Source organism: Catharus ustulatus, chromosome 2, assembly GCF_009819885.2.
Source record: "Catharus ustulatus isolate bCatUst1 chromosome 2, bCatUst1.pri.v2, whole genome shotgun sequence".
NCBI lineage: Eukaryota > Metazoa > Chordata > Aves > Passeriformes > Turdidae > Catharus > Catharus ustulatus.
This window is the reverse complement of record NC_046222.1, coordinates 89,656,710-89,675,616: the sequence shown is the minus strand read 5'-3', so window position 1 is coordinate 89,675,616 and position 18,907 is coordinate 89,656,710. Positions and strand designations below refer to the sequence as shown.

Sequence of the window (18,907 nt, the reverse complement as noted above, 5' to 3'; positions counted from 1 at the left end):
GGAGTAGTAATATACATAAAAGATTTCATAAAATTAGTAAAAAAAAAAATCCATATGTCCAGCATGGTTTTGTTCAGGCAAACAAGAAAGACAAGAACCTGAAAGCATCAAAGGTGAAAAGATTCAGAAGTGAGAAGTCAGCTGGGGCTTTCCAAGAAGCAGAACGCCTGATGATTAAAACCACTACATACTCAGAGTTCTTAATATAGAGTCAAAAGTTCAATGTTAGTTTTAGGTGTATTAATCTTGAACAAAATTAGAAGTATCTGGTAAAAATAGTAGTGCTAATAATAATTTCCCATAATTAATGCAGTTCTGAATTAGTAATACTTAGTAATGTTTTACTTGCAGATATGTCTTTCTCTCTTTCATTGGGCTAGTCTATGCTACAGCACCCATGCCTAGCACTCCTCATCCCTCCTGAAGTTTAGTCACTGATTTTAAGTTACATTCCATTTTTCCTGTATTAGGCTGTTCTCCTGTTAGTGACCTTCAAGGTGAAATTGAAATATTTATTCTGAATATTAATATTTTTCTTCTTTCTTGGCCATTATCTACATAAGCTAAATGTTATACTATAGTTACATGTCTGCATTCTTTGTGTTTTGCCTGTATTTCATGACTCTTCAGTAGGGCAACGGAACAGGCTCCCTAGGGAAGCAGTCACAGCCTGCCAGAGTTCAGGAAAATGCTCTCAAGCACATGGTGGGACTCTTGAGGCTTGTGGAGGAGTTGGACTTTGATGATCCCTGAGGGTCCCTTCCAACTCAGGATATTCTATGATTCTTGTTTTATCATAAGTCAGATACACCTCTTTTCACCTGTTGCTGTTGAGAGTCTAGTTACTCCAGAGCACACTGCTTGAACCCTTGACATGTTACATTATAGATGAAGGTCAACAAAGGCAGCAATATGCTCTGTGCACAGAAACCTTTCTAAAAACCACTGCTCTTTACAAGAAATTTTCCCTGCTTTGGTGAAACATCAAAATCACAGCCAACTTCCTGCATAGAGAAGAGGTGAGAGGGAGATGGAGAAACAACAAAGTGAGTTTTGTCTTTCTGCTGTTTCTATAGATCTACTTTAGTGTTCAACTTAATTTATGTGATTTTGAATGTGGCAGTAGTGTAAAACCCAAAGTCACATGCGGAAGCATTGACTTCAACTGCTCAATATATAATTCAGTGCACCTACAAGTGCTGGCTGCAGCAGACTAAAGTGTGCAATGTGCTCCAGTTCCCACAGTTAAACAAGTTGGGCTGTGCATGAGAGCAGCAGAGACGTAAACAAATACTAACTTTTACTTCTGCTTGTGGTATTTAAGCTCCAGCTCAGACACCAAACAGATTGGTGCAGATGATAACATCTTAACCTGAGGTAGTGACTTCTGCCTGATTCTGGCTGGAGAAGGAGAAGATATGACCACAGACAAAATCAATTAGGTCAGTCAGGCTGGAGCAGGCTGACTGGCTTTGGTCTTTTGCGTGGGAAAGGGCTCATAGGAAGTGCTTCACTGACAGATCAGCAGACGTGGTTTTGACATCCCTGAGCCCAGCAGGACACCTGGACTTTTATCTGAAATAAAACACCTGAAAGAGTTTAAGCCAATGTAAAAAAAATTTGCAAAAAAATTGTCTACAAATGAAAATCTCCCCAAGTACTTCTTGGTAACATCACATGGACTTAGACTCGCCACCACGCAGGTTTCAGAATATCCCTCACTAGATTCATGCCCCAAGGTAACTGCTGGCTGAACAACAGACATCACAACAAATTTTGCACACTGGGCAGTTGAGGTGATAACCCAATTTTCCTTTATCTTTCAAACTCATCATTTAATAAATAGTACCATATTTCTGGTGCCTAGAGCCTGGAAAAGTAGAATTTGCTAGAAATCAAACACCTCAGGTTTGTAACAGTGAACAGAGGCTTCTGTGTTAAGACTGACTATTCTGACTACATAGTAAAAATGCTCCCTGAAAATGTTGGTTGTTTCCCTCTGGGCTGAAATGGGAAATGAGTTTAGGTTTCCTACCTCACCTGAAGAAGCCAAATAAATCATGAAGGTCCTGCGATCTTCCCACTGAAAGGATCATAACAAAAAAACCAACTGTTTGATCCTCAGGAGAGAGAGATTCAGCACTCATCTCCTGCAGAGAGCTTAAATGAAGACCTCAAATCCATAACTGACTTCAGTCTTGAGCAGTGTCTCTTCTCCCTGTTGACTTTTTAAAACCTCATCTAAGGTGTTCAATTCCCTTCATGCAGGTGTGGCTATAGGAAGCAATACCTTCACACTTAAAATTTAACCACCACCACACTTAATTATTTTAGCCAGAAAGTTTTTATAGAGAAGTTTTGACAGGGAAAGAAATTCAATTTCAGTCTGTTGGACAAACAGTTCATCAACCAAATTGATTTTTCTGCATATTGTATAGTAACTATCACTTGTCATTTACTTGGACTTGGATGCCTTGAGAGTTTATCCTTACTAAGATGTTTCGTTCTTCTCAAACTGATGTGCCATATCCCTAAACTCACTATTTTAGTAAGAACATGCCAGAATGCCAGTGAAAAAAAGCTGAGCAAAAAAAGAGAGTTGCGCTGAGAGTCAGGGCAACTGGAAACATTTACCTAAAACTATACTTCCCTGCAATCATCTGATGAGAAGAGTCATAAAAAGAGTCATGGTCCCTGAAAAAGTGACTGTGATTATAGGAACTATATCCATATTTATAAAGAAAATTGGGATAGCCCAGCTCTGTGGAGAAGGGTGATAAAGTTGTAGATAATCACTGTCATGGAATTTAAATCCTCTTACAATACCATAATCCACAAATATTGTGGCCAATATGTAAAATATTTAAACACATCATGGAAACACAGAATGGTTGGGGTTGGAAGTGACCTTAAAAACCTTTTACTTCCAATCTGCTGCTACAGGCAGAGACATCTTCCACTAGGCCAGGATCTTCAAAGCCCCATCCCACCTGGCCTTGAACATTTCAAGGGAAGGGGCATCCACAACGCCTCTGGGGAACCTGTTCCAGTGCCTCATCACCCTTATAGAGAAGAATTTCTTCCTTATACCTAATTTAAACCTATGTTCTTTCAGTTTAAAGCCATTCCCCCTTGAACTATCACTGAATGCCCTTGTACACCCCTCATGTTGCTCCCCTTCAGATGGTGTTATAAGGTCTCCCCAGAGCCTTTTCTGCTTCAGGTTGAACAACTTAAACTCTTTTAACCTGTTTTCATAGGAGAGGTGCTGCAGCATTCTGATCATCTTCATGGTCCACCTTTGGACCCTTTCCAGGGATCCATGTCTTTCCTGTGCTGAGGGCTCCAGAGCTGGATGGAATATTCTGTGTGGGATCTCGTGGGAGTGGAGTAGAGGGGCAGAATCCCCTCCCTCACCCTGCAGGCCACACTGCTTTGCATGCAGCCCAGGACATGTTTAGCTTTCTGGGCTGCAAACTCACATTGCCAGGTCATGTCCAGGCTCTCATCCACCAGTACTCCCAAGTCCTCCTCAAGAGTGCTCTCAATCAATTCACTGCACAGCTTGTATTTGTGTTTGGAATTGCCTGAATCCAGGTGCAAGGACGGAAGGAAAGAAAAATAAAAAAATGCCATCCCTCAGCGCATTAAGCAAAGGCTTTCTGAAAGAGGTTATAAGTGCTCTGGAATACTAGCAGGCTTATGAAGCCAGAGAAATATCACTGAAATCTAGTGGACATACCCATGCATCATACTACCTCTGTTTACCAGCAAAGGGTCAATAGGCAATTGAAGCTAAAGACAAAACATTTTCAGGCTTTGCACCTTTGCCCAGACAGACTTATTTCCCACAAAGTATTTCAAATAAAATAATCTGGCTGTTATGATGCCTTTCCCTTTTTGTAGGTCAAAGGATCGTGCAGTCATGACATTTTCCCTTTCTAAATCATACCTTATGGCTCATAATTAGGTCCCCTTGCACTACCCTAAATAACTTTTCCCTTGGTGCAAAGCTTGCTGCATGTGGTTACTTCACACCAAATTAGGAGTAAAACAACAATTAAACTGTGGTGTAAGTGGATGAAAATACAATGTTAAGTCAGAATTAATCACTTTCTTTATACTTAAAATTACTCGATAAAATCTTTTTATTCTCTCCCCACTTGCAGAAAACTGTCACTTTATCCTAATACAGGACTGACATGATATAGATAACTAGTGCAAAAAAATATGAAATATATGGCAACCTCCCTTCTCCCTTTGTCTTCTCTTCCCATCATGCCTATAATATTACTGCCAACAGAAGAGAGAAGTGCAGGTTAAATAGAAATAATGAAAAAAATACTTACTCCATCCAGTCATTGCGCTGCTAGGAAAAATAGCCCACCTACAGTGATGTTGAGGGTTTTGCTGCCAGAATACTGGAAACTCCCAGGATTTATGTGTCTAGGCATGGACAGAATAAGTAAATTCTACACAGATATGGGTCAGACTTTCCTGTGGTACAGCTCAAAGCAAACTACATTACACCTGAGGCAGATGCCACTAAATCAGCCTAATGTTTCTTTACTTTTACATTTTCTGCTGCCTCTAGATGACACAGTAGGCAACAGTACCTCAATATCTGCTCATTTTTGGCATATTCAACCACCTAATCTTTTTGGGAGCTTTCAGTCTCTGGTTGGAATTTGCTTGCTATCCAATATTAGCCAATATGTAGCACCTGAATGACTTTCAGAATTTTATTTTGACTACTCAGTCTTTTTTTTTTTTTCATATCTGAGTTGTCTCTTTGTGATATACCTGGAGAGGGAAGGGAGGAGAATATTTACAAACTAATCTTGGGGTGACTTGTCATTCTGCAGCACAGAATCACCAGATACCTGAGGACTTTCCCTACACAAAATTGAGTGTTTCATTTGAAAAATTACCTTAGGAGAAAATCAGTTTATATATATATATATACACACACACGTACAAATGTTTTTATAAATAGTTTGATGTATAGTGATGGATATAAAAGTATGTATACATGTACATATACATATACATATACACATACATATACATATACGTATACGTATATATTGTTGGGCCAGAAACAAACTTTGATAAAACTTTGTCACTGATTTAGGCCATCTAATGATTATTTCAACTGTCTTAATCTGCATCTCAGTGTAAACTCAGTATCTGGTAATACAAATTACAAGAAGAGATTTTTAAAGATTAAATTAATGAGCCCTGGCAGCCTGTTCTGGAACTTATTGACAGTACCTGTCTGCATGAAAAGAGCAGTGCTATGTGCAAATCAAATGTGACCTGGCTTGGTCATCCTTCCTTTGTTTAGCTTTTCAGATTTCACAATCAGGCCCTGGGAAATGAGAGAAGGTTGCCAGAAGCAAAGAGTGCAAACTCAGCAGAGCATTCTGCCACTGATTCCCCTGACATCCCTGATGAGTGTGTTGGGAAGCAAAGCTGGGATACAGACACTGCTGCTGAAACATGGAATTGATGGCAGTCATTTATACTTATGCCAGATCTACCAAAATATCTCTGGTCTTTTTGGATTAGGTGAAACTTTTACTGGGCAGGGCAGGCTGAACCTACAGTGGAGATCTTAAAAGATTTGCTTAAAAAGTCTTGTCTTCTTCAGAACTGTAATTCTTCAATTTTAATAATACAGTTTTACCTCTTTAAAAAACTCAAATGAACTCTTTGTGGTGTCAACAGTTGCACTTGAAATGAATCTTGTGGAACCTGTCATGAGAAATATCCTACTGAGGAAGGTTAGTGTCATTAACCTGTTGCTCTTTTTTCTTCAGAAAGGCCAACAGCTCTTGCCTTTCACTCCATAAATTACTAAGAAAATGTTTGGATTTATAAAGTGTACATAAAAGCATGAGATGCTTTCATGATTGGTATCAATCTGTAACATGCATTACTATGGAGGAAATACTTAATTTTCAAGCATTAATTTGAATCCAATTAAAATATTTTTCCTTAAACTGACAATGGAAAAAAGTAGGAAAAAAATCTTTTACATTTTCATTTATTTTAAGTGATAATTCTTTAAATCGGTCATTATGTGAAAATATTTCATGGGTGAATGTATAAAAGCTGAAACAGCCAGCAATGCATCTAAGCACAGAACTAAAACATTTAAAAAAACCATCATGCTAACAAGTTCAGTACAAAGTGTCTTGGCAATTCAATCTAATTTTTATGTTTTATAGGCTACAGCACACTATAGTTTGACCAGACAGTTCATAAACCAAAACTAAAAGAGACGCCAATTCCACCTCAGTGAAAGCAAAAAGCAGAAATGTTGCTATTTCTGTTTAGTGTGAGATAGATGGCAGTGGGTACAGGCACAGAGACAATTAGTAGAAAACTATCTGCTTTGCATCCTACACAGTGCTTCAAGGCTAATTCTTTGCCATAAGGCTGTTAGAGAGAGTGAAACTGGATTTTTATCTTGTCATATTCTATTGCCTTAAACAGAATGCAATCGACCTGTAGAGAACCAGGCCTAGGAAGTGATTATTAATTCTAGCTAATTGAATAGATCAGCATATGTATTAATTCTAATGTTATGTGTTGTCCAAGGCAGATGATCTGTCACATCCACAAACTTCACTGACACACTGAACAATCCAAACAAGGAAGTAGAATTATTTGTGGAGCTGTTTCTTACCACGGGAAACAAACCAATATATTTTAGTTTCATTCCTCTGTTCCTACCCACTTCAGGCATTAATTTTGCTTTGTGGGGAGAGGTTATTTACGGTCTAAAACAAACATTGTAATGACTATTCAACAGTTATGCAATCTTTCCATCTGAGAGATTCTTCTGTGCTCCTGCCTCCACTTCCCATTTTCATTCATAAACTCTTCAACTGCACAGCAAAGCATTCAGTTTTCCCTCTATGGGAGAGAATAAAGAGATATCCCCTGATCAGTGACAACAGAAAACCAAAATCATATCCAAAGGAACCACAGGGTGCAACATACTCTCTTTCTAAAAAGAAATGTACCAGGAGCATTTCTGGAGTAGTAGCAAAGATTAAGATGAACACAGGAGATAAATCATTCTCCAAGAGATCCAGCTAAGTTTCAAACTAAACAGAGCTTTTCTTCTTTGGTGTGTTTCAGGAAGGAGGGAAGGTGGAGGGAAGGTGGAAGGAAGGTGTTTTATTTTATGTAAACACTCACATAACATGCATGCATTTCTGCAAATGACCACTAAGGTCAAGAAAATGGTGCATTTCAGGAAGAACAGAGGAAGTACAGAGATAGGACCATGTGTAGCTGGGAGGATTATATTCTCTTCCAAGAAAGGAAGAATGATCAGTATTCTGGCATGAATACAAAATCTAGTATCTGCTGTTTATAGCCTATTTTAACTGTGTTTATGAATAGATCTCTTATATGTGAGTAACAACCACTCCCTCTAGTGAACTTTTGTGGGATTTGGTGTTTTAACTACTGAAGATACAGACGAGAATTTATAGGTAGAAGTGACATCTTCCATAAAACTCTCTGTTGAAATCAGAAAAAAGGTATGAACTTTTAGATATGATAGATGGTTTGTAAGGTCTACAGCACAATGTATGTGACAGAGTCGGGGAAAATCAATGTCTCACAGTAAAAAACAGATTTACATGCACAGTTGCACTCAGATACTGTCCCTTACTGATGCTTACTTTGCTGGTTCATCCTTCTGCCTCATTAGTGTCATACCCTTGCTTTACTGACCTTCACTTCAGACTCTGAAAGCCAAAGGGAGACATTTCATTTACTCATTTAAGTCTCTCATTGCAAAAATAAAAAAGAGAATAACACGTCTGCCCTACATAAAGGACTGCATTTCAGCAGAGACAGTTTACCCTGCAGTATTGATGGTTGATTACATCTTTTAAAAGTTGTGTACATTATCAATACTTCCTCTTGCCCATAATGTTTGTAACAGCTCTTTTGAGTATATCAGAAAAATAGTCTGTGATAGCTTTTAAAGTTGTGGCTGATGTTCTGTAATGAGTAACCTCAGTGGTGGTATTTTGTAACTTTTCAGAGCATTGTTCTAGTCTTTGAGTTTAAAATACAGAATATTGATTCCTGGCACAGTCCTGACCAGTGGGGCTATCATTATGCACAGGATTCAAAATCATTGCCATATGCAGGGTCTCCCTGCGCTGCTGCTGAAACTCCCTGGCACATATCTGGCTTGGCTTTGTGTGCTCACAAGGGCAAGTTTGTAGCAGAAGGTGTGACATACAATGCAGGGGCTCTCACACTACAAAGCAAAAACTGTTTCAAATGTTGTAGGTAGCAGTAGTTCCTTACTGTGTGTTTACGCTATTGCTTAACCATAACAGAAACAGAGTAGGGCCAGCAGCCACCAGCATCTGTGGTGTGAAACAGCACCTCTGTGCAACAGCTGCGGTCTTGCTGCAGCTGCTGGATTCATGGCGATCCCCTGCACTGAGGTCAGTGGTGCTTCAATTATTTACACCCAGCCTGCTGCTGAAGGTTTCTGCTGCCACAGTTTCTCAAATGGTGGAATTCTACCCAAGGCTGTTTTAAAAGGGTGGAGCAGTGGCAGGTGACCACAGCCATCGCTGCTCTGCCTTCTAGGGGAAGGGTGGCCGTGGCTGTGGCCTTGTGTCCTGGGCTGACAGAGGGAACACAGGTCCCATGGAGTGCATGTCCTGTGGAGCACAGGTCCTGTGAGGAGCAGCTGAGGGAGCTGGGGTTATTAAACTGGAGAAAAGGAGGCTCAGGGGTGACCTTCTCACTCTCTAGAACCACCTGGAAGGAGGCTGCAGCCAGGCAGGGGTCAGCCTCTTCTGCCAAGCAAACAGCGACAGGACAAGGAAAATGGCCTCAAGGTGTGCCAGGGGAGGGTTAGGCTGGATATTAGAAGGAATTTCTTCACACAAAGGACGATTAGATATTGGGATGGGCTGCCCAGGGCGGTACTGCAGTCACCGTCCCTGGAGGTGCTGAAGGAAATGCTGGACGCGGCACACAGCGCCATGGTTTGTCTCCGCGGAGCTGATCGGTCATAGGTTGGACTCGATGACCCCGAGGTTCTTTTCCCACAAACTGATTCTGTGCAAGGGGGCTGTCCCCAGACGGGGCCGGGTGTCCCCGCGGGCCGTATTTCCCTGGAGCGCACACTCCCCGTGTCCCTGGGGCGCGGGCCCGCCCCGCCGCCAGGCGGCGCCGTCCTGCCGCACCGAGGCGCTCCCTCAGGCCGGGGCCTCGCGCCACGCGGAAGCGGAAGCGGAAGTGGCGGCGGCGCACGCGGGGTAGCGCGTCCCGGCGGCTGCGGGTGAGGCGGGCGCGGAGGGTCCGGTCCGGGCAGCGGGAGCGAGGGACGCGGGCCCGGGCTCCGCCTGCCGGGGGACGTGCAGGAGCCGGCGGCGGGGCGTACGGGTGACCCTGGCATCGGCGAGGGGCGCTTTTCCCGCTGGCGTCTTCCCAGAGTGTCCCCCCGCCGCCCGGGCTCCGCCCGCCGGGGACAGCTGCCGGCGGTGGCCGCTGGCTCCGGTGTGATTCTCGCTCTGCTACCCAGCCTTGTCCTGCGGAGGCTGCTCGGCGCTGCCGGCAGGGAGGGGCGGTGGGGCTTCGGGCTTTTAAATAAAAGGGGCGCTTTTCTCTCGTTGCAGACACCTTCCAGGTCTTCATTCCGGAGAACGTGAGATCCGCCTCGGCGCCAGCCTGCTGGGGTGCACTGGTTGTTAAGTAGATTTGGGAGCGGTGTGACATCGCGCCGCCAGTCCCTTCCCTCCTGAGCAAGGGTAGCTGCTTTCTGAGCAATCACATACCAACTTCATGTATTCCTAAGACTGTCATCAGCTTCTAGTTTTCTATTCAGAGGCCTTACAGAGATTTAATTACTTATAGGCTCTAGTGGTCGTAAAGTAATTTAAGATGTGTTTACTACTCGATTGTAATTATCTAATTCACTCTTGCGTTAAGAGACATCGTTTTAACTTGGGAATGGTTAAATCGCCAAAGAATTAAATTATTTATGGATAAGGGCTATTTTATTTGACTACTGTTGGCCTGCAACTTAAACTTGCATCTTTTATTTTTTTATCCTATGCTTTTTCTTTGTTATGGCTGCTGCAACAATAGTTCATGATACATCAGAAGCTGTAGAGCTCTGTGCTCCCTGTGGGTTATACCTTAAACCCATTACAAAAATGACCATCAGTGTGGCACTTCCTCAGCTGAAGCAACCAGGAAAATCCATTTCGAACTGGGAAGTGATGGAAAGATTGAAGGGCATGGTGCAAACTCATCAGTTTTCCACTCTGCGGATTTCTAAAAGCACAATGGATTTCATTCGGTTTGAAGGAGAGGTCGAGAACAAAAGTTTGGTTAAATCTTTCCTGGCGTGCCTTGATGGCAAAACAATAAAGCTGAGCGGCTTCTCTGACATTTTAAAAGTGCGTGCTGCGGAATACAAGATTGACTTTCCTACCAGACACGACTGGGACTCATTTTTCCGTGATGCAAAAGATATGAACGAAACCTTGCCTGGGGAAAGACCGGATACTATTCACTTGGAGGGTTTGCCTTGTAAGTGGTTTGCAGCAAAGGAGACTGGCTCGGAAAAGCCAAGTGAAGAAGTCCTTATAAAAGTTTTCCAGAAATTTGGAGAAATCCGTAACGTGGACATACCCATGCTGGACCCTTACAGAGAAGAAATGACTGGCAGGAATTTCCACACTTTCAGCTTTGGAGGCCATTTAAACTTTGAAGCGTATGTTCAGTACCGAGAGTATGCAGGATTCATCGAGGCCATGAATGCCCTGCGAGGGATGAAACTGATGTACAAGGGCGATGATGGCAAAGCGGTGGCTTGCAATATAAAGGTGAGAGACTGCAGCCTTTTGTGTGGGAGCCCACATGAAAGGCCAAGTACAACTAAATGTTATTTCCACAATGCTTCAGTCCTTTATTTATATACCACAGTGATGACAACAGGTGATGTTGACAGCAGTAATGTAGGTTTATGGGACAGACATAATAGTTTTTAAAGGAAAACGTTGGTAGAAAAATGTGTTGTTAGACTGCATGACTAAAGTCAAGAGAGGGGATTTGCTTTTTTCCTTAGCAAAACAGTTCTAGAAATGGAACTACTGAAGGAGGGATCAAGTTTATGGACACGATTTTATAAATTGCTTTAGCAGATAATATACATATATAAATCACGATTTCACTTAAAATTCTAGTTCTGAACAAGTTAAGATAAATTTCATCAGAAGATTGACTGTAAAGTGCATTTTTCTTTCATGTGTTCACTACAGAGAGACACTGGGAGAATTTCTCAGTCTCTATATTTGGTCCCTGAACTGATAACTAGGTCTACCAGTCAAAAGTTCAGAACTAAAGGATTTAGTAGCATGTGGCCTCTCTGGTCTGGGAAATGCACAGTAAGTGTATCTGATATACAGGAAGGCCCCACACAAATTTAAATGACAATTTTCATTTGTAGCACAGCTTCCTGTGATCTCCCTATGTTTACTGCATAATATTTACATACAAGTTTTCCAGAAGTGATTTTCTGTAACCTCATTGTCTTAGAAATTACAGCTATGACAGCAGGGAACAAGGCAGTCTGTTCAGATGTAGTGTCTCTGAAAGCACAGTCTCAAGAAAACTTTCTCTGTCTGGAGGTGGTCCATGCATTTACATATTGGTTGAGTGAAATGTTTGCAGATGTATTTTGGTATGCTCAGTAGTCATTCATCAAACCAGCGAGTGTATTTCAGAATAAAACCTTGAGTGTTCGTTTGTGCAGTGTGGGAACATGCAGATATTTATTCAAACTGTAGTTTAGTCAGTGTAAGTAAAATACTGTAATCTTTTATCTTGTTGTCGAAGTTTGTCAGTTGTGGAATAGAAACTGTGCCTTGACCTGGTGAAATTCAAACTGTCATTTACATGCAGGGGATCAGGGTTCCCAAATTTAGATTGGCTGTGCAAGAAGAGTCATGCCTTCCTGGCAGCTGCCCTGTCAGGACATCAGCTCTCTGTCATACAAGGTCAGCACACCTTGTCTGTTTGTACCTATTTGTCCTCCCAGTCTGTTAGTGAAACTTCATTTTGCATAAAGCCTGAGTAGATTAAACTGCAGAGAATGTGCTCCTTGTTCTCTGCCCCATGGTTCATGACCATGGGTCTGTGGAAATGTGTTACAGACCCCTGCCTGCTTGCACTCAGAATTGGAGATTAGGACACCAGGGCTGTGGTGTCTGGTGGTGTCCTGTTCCAGCCTGCAGCTGGACATGACCAAGGTGTGTTTGTATATTCTGGAAGCTGAGCACCTCTGAAGTCTCATTTTTCAGTTGTGTGTGTCTTTTCTTTCTGTTCCCATGACTTGAGATCTTCTGCCCAGTGTACCTCAATTTGGGAATCTTGGTTTTAGAACTGGTGGGGAGGCTTGAACCAGGTGCTGAATGCTGTAGAACTATGTCTTCTGCTGAATTTAAGGATCACAGTTTTAGACAGAAAGGAAGGCCTCTATTTAAACCTATTTCTAGGTAGAGCTTTACAGTTCCTAACAGCATGCGTTAATTAAGAGTTCTGTATGTGCACATTGTGATACATTGAAAACATTGGACAAACAGAGCCTCAGCCACACTGGGGTTTATTTTTGGTTGTGAGACACAGAAGTATGAAGTGGTATGTGATTTTGCTACATATATGCACACATTTAGTACCCAATTACGTGATTACAATAGGTGGTGCTTTCTCTGGGCACACAGAGAAGTTCCCTTTGTTTTGAAAAAGGCGTTACACATCTGATTGTACTTACATGGTCTAAGTCAAAATTTTCAAGTTGTGATTTTTGATTTTTTTTCTGTTTCCTTAAAACTGTTTTCAACTGCATCATGTAAAGGTTTCTTTTGACTCAACAAAACACCTCAGTGATGCATCAATTAAGAAGCGCCAACTTGAAAGGCAGAAGCTTCAAGAGCTTGAAAAGCAAAGAGAAGAACAAAAACGTAAAGAGAAAGAAGCTGAGGAAAAACAAAAAGAAGAGGAAAGGTATTTGTTGCTTATTGTTCAGTTTTAACAATCAGGCATAACAAAACTGCTCCTTCATATCAGCATCAAAATATAGAAAATAACTGAACCCAAGTTTCCTGTAGCTAAAATGAAGTGTTTAAAGCTGAGTGTAGTTATTTAGTTTACCACTTACGTTTATGTTCAGTTCAAAATATTAAACCCTCAAAATACTCAATTTCCTAAAAATCTTGCCATTAGACACCTAATTTCAGAGACCCTTGGCCTTTAGCAGAAACTGCCATTTTGTCCTTATCACAGAAATAAAACCCACCACACATTCATTGGCTTGGTATTTTTCTTCTTGCTGTGATAATTCTCTGCCCTGCTGGCTCATGGATTGTTACTATCTCTTGTCAAAGTAATTAAAAAAACAATTCTTTGCTGTAGCCCTTTTTTTTTCTTTGAATTCCAACTTGTTAAAAATATACAGAGTATGACCGTTTACTGTCACAAGCAGGGGTTAAAATGTTCAGTTTTCTATATTTGTTCTTCATCGACATGACTTACTTAGAAAAAAAAATTACTTGAAGTGTAAAATGTATTGTACATACAGTAGGAGTTTGAAATTGTGCTTTGCCTAGATAAGGCAAAAATATTTATCTCTTTTTAGGAAGCAGAGAGAGCTTGAAGAATACGAGAGAGAGAGAAAAAGAGAAGAGAAGTTGCGCAAGAGAGAACAGAAACAGAAAGACCGTGAAGTTCGACGGAACAAAAAGCAACTTGAAAAGCTTCAAGCTGAAGAACAGAGAAAGCTTCAAGAGAAGATAAAGCTAGAAGAAAGGAAGCTCCTGTTAGCTCAGAGAAATCTTCAGTCCATTAGATTAATTGCAGAACTGCTAAGCAGAGCAAAGGTAATGTCAATATTTATTTCAGAAGCTAATGAAGAACCCAACAGAACAAAGCCCTTTACTTGAGAGGAGGTGTGAAGCACTGTCCATTAAACACCAGGTTTACTACCTTTGCAGCTGCAGTTCCTTAGACCAGAATTTCAGAAAAGTGCAATGAAACAGTGTTTCTCTCTTGGTAAGAGACACACTTGTAGGTAAATGGAAAGTGAACTTAAACCTATAGTCCTGAACAGCATTTTTTAGCTGTAAATTAATTGTCAGGTTAAGTCCAATAAAAGAACATGCAAGCATGAAGAAGTGAGCTAACCACAAAGGATAAGATGCAAGATTACTTTTCTAATTCCAGTTTGGATGCTGTTTCCCATCTGCCTCGCAGCAATTCTGTTCACTGTTCTTTGCAGTTTCAGAGATTGAACTTTCATTATTCTGTATTTGAAATGTGCAGAATGTTTCTTCTGTAAGAGAAGTACTGTCAGCAAAGGTTTCAAATGTTAGATCCTGTCTTTCTAATAGTATTGTTATTTTTTCACTTTAACAATGAAGGTTAAGGCTTGGATAAAACCAAATTAGGGTGTACTGTATGTGACATATTTTCTGTAGAAATGAAAAGCTGTGTGGAAAAGCACAGGTTTTTTTCTTGATGCCAGTACACTTCAGGAGTGTTTTTGAACTCACAGTGCTATGTACAGATAGTTATATACTAGAAGGGAGAAATGACTTTTGCAGACTTTTTACCTTTGTAGCTGTGGAATAGAAAGGTTGTCTGATGAAACAGGGAGTGTGTTTCTTTCATTTAGAAAATTCTGACATCTATACTAAGCCACTTGACTAGGTCAGAATAGAAAAAGGTTTGAACCTTTGAAATCGTGAGTTTTTAAAGTGGTTGACAAAATGACAATCAGTTTCTATATAATATTTGTCCATTTAATTACTTGCTGTTTTTATTGACTCGTTGTAAAGTCATCTATGAGCAATGGATGGCAATCACATAAAATAAGTTCTTTATAAAATTCCAAACATTTTAAATTTGACTGAAACCTTCAAAGTTTGACCCTGATAAATGTATTTCAATACTGCAGATTTGACATGTTGTTACTTTGGTTATTTTGAGGAACCATGAAGACAAAACTTCTCTCATGAATTGCGGCCAAATAATGTTTTAACTTACAGCAGTTTTGGATTAGTGTGTTTTGTTGGCTGATTGTTTTTGATTGTTTTTCCCTTTAAAAAGGAAACACCATTTTATTTTGGGATTGTTAAGTTCTGTTGGTTAGATTTTTTCTTGCCATATTGCTGCCTTTGTGTTATGTTGTGACTTGAAAGCACGAACAGGTATTTTTTTGTTTACTCTTCCCTTTGTCTTTCAGACAGTAAAGCTTTTGGAGCAAGAGCAGAATGAAGAAAAGATTTGTCTTCAGCAGCTAGAGGAGAGACGAAGGCTCCAGGAGGCTGAGCTTAAACGTGTGGAAGAGGAAAAAGAGAGAGCACTGGGTTTGCAGAGAAAAGAAAAGGAACTGAGGGAGAAACTACTGAACAATCTTCTGAGCAAGAAAATGGATGCAGTTAATCAAAACAAAGAAGAAACTGAAACATCTCAGACTGATGTGCTGAAAAGCCCTAGTGCTGCTCCCCACACTGTGTCATCCAGCTGCATCACGTCTACCTCAGGACAGGCTGTTACAGGCAAACTGGCTCCTGGCTCTCAAACAGAAGTAGCATCCCCTGAAAGTGTAAACACTCAATGCAAGTACTTAAATGGCAGCATTCATGACAAAGTTCATGTCAAAGAAGGTCAGAATCTTCATGCTACAAACTCTGAGAGGTGTTCTGACAAAAGAGGTTCGGGGGTACTTCCATGTGTTCCCACCAATAACCAGGACCAGAAGAGCCTCTCTAGCTGTGACCAGAACCCTTGCAAGAAGGACTCGCACTGTGAGCAGGACAGACGCGGAACAGAGACACGGAGAAGAAAGAGCCGTTCATGTAGCAGCATAAACAGTGATGAGAGTAAGGGTAGGCGGGAGAGCAGCAGGCACAGAAGAGATTTGAGTTACCGGGATGAAAAGCACAGGAAAGACAGGAGGCACTACAGACGCTCCAGCAGAAGCTACAGCCCTCGGCGGAGCCGCACTCCTCGGCGAAGGAGTGCAAGCCCCCGACGTTCCCGATACAGGAGGACGCGCAGTAGGGAGCGTAGGCGGGACAGGAGGGAGAGGAGTCGTAGTCGCAGAAGTGTCAGCAGGCGACGAAGGCACCGGAGGTGATCACTGAATGAGAAAGGAGTACTTGGAGTGGGTAGTGGAGGCCTTGGCTCCTTTGAAAGGCTGTGGTGGGACAAAAGGGCCACAAAATTGGAAACCAGACCTCATGGGTGTGACTGCTATAGAAAAAACACAATTGTTTCAACCAGTTCTTAGTTTGCGTCTAGTTCCTGAAATCAAGAAAAGAGATGCCTGATTTTTTTAACCATCCTTCCTTTGTTGTCTCTTTCTAGGTTTCTACCACAATGTAGGTATAATCACCTGTGCTTGTGCTGAAGTTCCTAAAGTGCTAAGAGCCAACCTGTTTTCTTCAGTTTCAGTTATCTAAACCTTAATTTTAGTGTATTTAGTTTTTATCACTAATTTGGCTTGAGAAATACATGAGTGCCAGTTACAGGAACTTCAGAGGTAACAAGCTATTACATACAGATTTGATTTAAAGTGTTTCCTGGTACATTCAATGAAATCATGTTTAACAAAGTAGAGTTTTTATTGATTGAGGTGGATAGCAGGACTTTGATATTTTTTCTTAAAACTGACTGTAAAGTTATGCAGGATACCTTTTAAACTGCTTTGATTCCTTCATATGTCTGTATGATGCCAAGCTTTGTGGCCCAAATTATTCTGGCATGTAATGCCTTTGTGTAATACTTTCCATGTAAGAGAGGCACACCTGGTGTAGGAAGTAACAAGCAGTGGTAAAATGGTTGAAAGTTGTTCTGATATTTTGTTGACATATTTGGCTTTGTGATTATTTCAGGTGGTATAGGGCTACTAGAAACATTTTTTCAGGTACATAAAGAGCTGAACATTGTCTTGAAAAAGGGGCCTTCTTGCTAAATTATTTTTACTTGTGTTGTTGAAAAGTAAGGCTGCAGTGTCTCTTGTTAAATCAATTTAAGAATACTTTTGCTTTTAAAATGCAGCTCAGGAATATTAAAAGCTATAATGTTACAGTGGAAGAGTTTATTTTGCATTTTTATGGTAAAATTAAAAAGAAAACTGTTTCCAGTGAACTGAAGTTGCTGTGTTCATGTGTCAGTATATTAAAATCTGCAGAAGTGTTGTGTTAACCTGTTTTTGAAAGCATCACTCAGCACATTTAAATAATGAAGTTCAGCTTCTCTTCTTGATGGTCCTGTTATGTTGCAGCTATGTCAACTCTTAATTCAGCAGGATGTGTGCTCTTTAACTGCAGCTTTCAGATGCCATTTTCCTCACATTGATGCGTGAAATCAAAGTGCATCCATTTCCTGGAGTGTCTGAGAAGCACATTAGTGCTGAAGCTCAGCTGGATCCTTGGCTGAGTTTGTTTGCTTTACTTTCAGAATCCATGTGGATTTGTTTCTTACTAGACCATGCTGCTGAAATCTTTGTAGTTACTAGCTGTGGGCAGAAAAGGTAAGACATTGACAACACTAAATTGTGCGGAGCTGTTGTGTCCTTCGAAGGCAGAGAGGCATAGACAAGTCAGAGGGCTGGGCAATCACCAGCCATGTGAAGTGCTGGATTCTGCACCTGGGATGGGGCAACTGTGAGTGTAACAGACTGGGGGAGGAGACACTGGAGAGCAGCCCTGCAGAAAGAGACCTGGGGGTTGTGGTCCATGTCCAGTTGAACTTGGATTTCATTGTACCATGTCAGCCGGGAGGGGGGCACATCAGTTAGAGTGTTGCCAGCTGGTCAAGGGAGGGGATTGTTTCTTCTGTGTGCTCATTCCCAGAATCTGGAGTTCTTTAAAAGCCAAGAACTCACCCAGCTTCCTGCCCCAGGCAGCCATACCTGCCAGTTTAAGCTTAGTTTAAAATCAGGCTTTGTTGCTGGGGAAACTCAGGTTCACTCTTAACTAGTAGGTTTTTTTTCCTTCATTAGTGGAAAAATTTCCCCAGTGAGCATGATTGCTGTAAATCCTGTTAAACCATGGATTGGGCAGCTTCATGCTACTGCCCTGTGTTCATGCCTGCTGAAAAGCCTGGGCAGCAGTGCAAGATCTCTGAACCCTGTTTCATGTACTGAGTCCCTAGAAATGCCCAGTGTTCATTCCAGTGTTCTGCTGTTATCCTTGATCATTCTTAACTCACATGATGAGCCAGGAGGAGAGTTTTCTTCGTTGTGAGAATGCACCTCAGTTGTTGCAATTGGCTTCAGGAGAGATTTCATATCTGTCACTGCCATGTCTCCTTTATGTCCTTGCCATAAGGATAGGATCAGGTGGAAACCCACTTTGCTCTTGAGGATGCCTAGGGGTTTGAAATGTACTGATCATCTAATGATACAAGGAAGCATGAGACCTTTTCCTTTTGGAGGTGGTGAGCCTTGCTAATCACAGACAGCTTTCAGCAAGGTCTGAGCTGAAGAGGGCAGGAAGTTTGTGGGCCAAAGCTCTTGAGCTCCCTTTTCTGGGCAGGAGCTGGTGCATGTGCTCTCTGCATTTGCTGCTGCCTCATCATAGCTGTTGGCAGTGGCAATCAGGAGTGGTTTTTCTGCAGCCCTTGTAAAGCAAAGAACAGGAGTCTCAAAGGGGTAAGAAATCTAAGTTCCTGTTGCTATGGACAGTGTTACTGCATAGTCCTGTTCTTATCCTTGAGGAATGTCTCCTCTTGTGTCTGTCTGAGGGCTGATGAGCCTCTGCATGTACCAGCCTTTTAACCTGCAATTTTCTTTTTCTTTCCTGGCCTCAGTCTGCACTAGGTGGCTTGGGAAGCAGCTGTC

At 41.5% G+C, this 18,907-nt stretch overlaps 1 protein-coding gene across 1 annotated transcript; it reads left to right on the top strand.

Moving 5' to 3' along the window:
• The first annotated feature begins 9,381 nt into the window (after positions 1 to 9,381).
• On the top strand, positions 9,382 to 16,351 carry AKAP17A (A-kinase anchoring protein 17A). Its single transcript, XM_033051725.1, is given in 4 exon segments — positions 9,382 to 10,886; positions 12,917 to 13,065; positions 13,697 to 13,937; positions 15,302 to 16,351. Coding segments are annotated over 4 exon segments (2,202 nt in total). The 5' UTR covers positions 9,382 to 10,124.
• Positions 16,352 to 18,907: the final 2,556 nt, after the last annotated feature.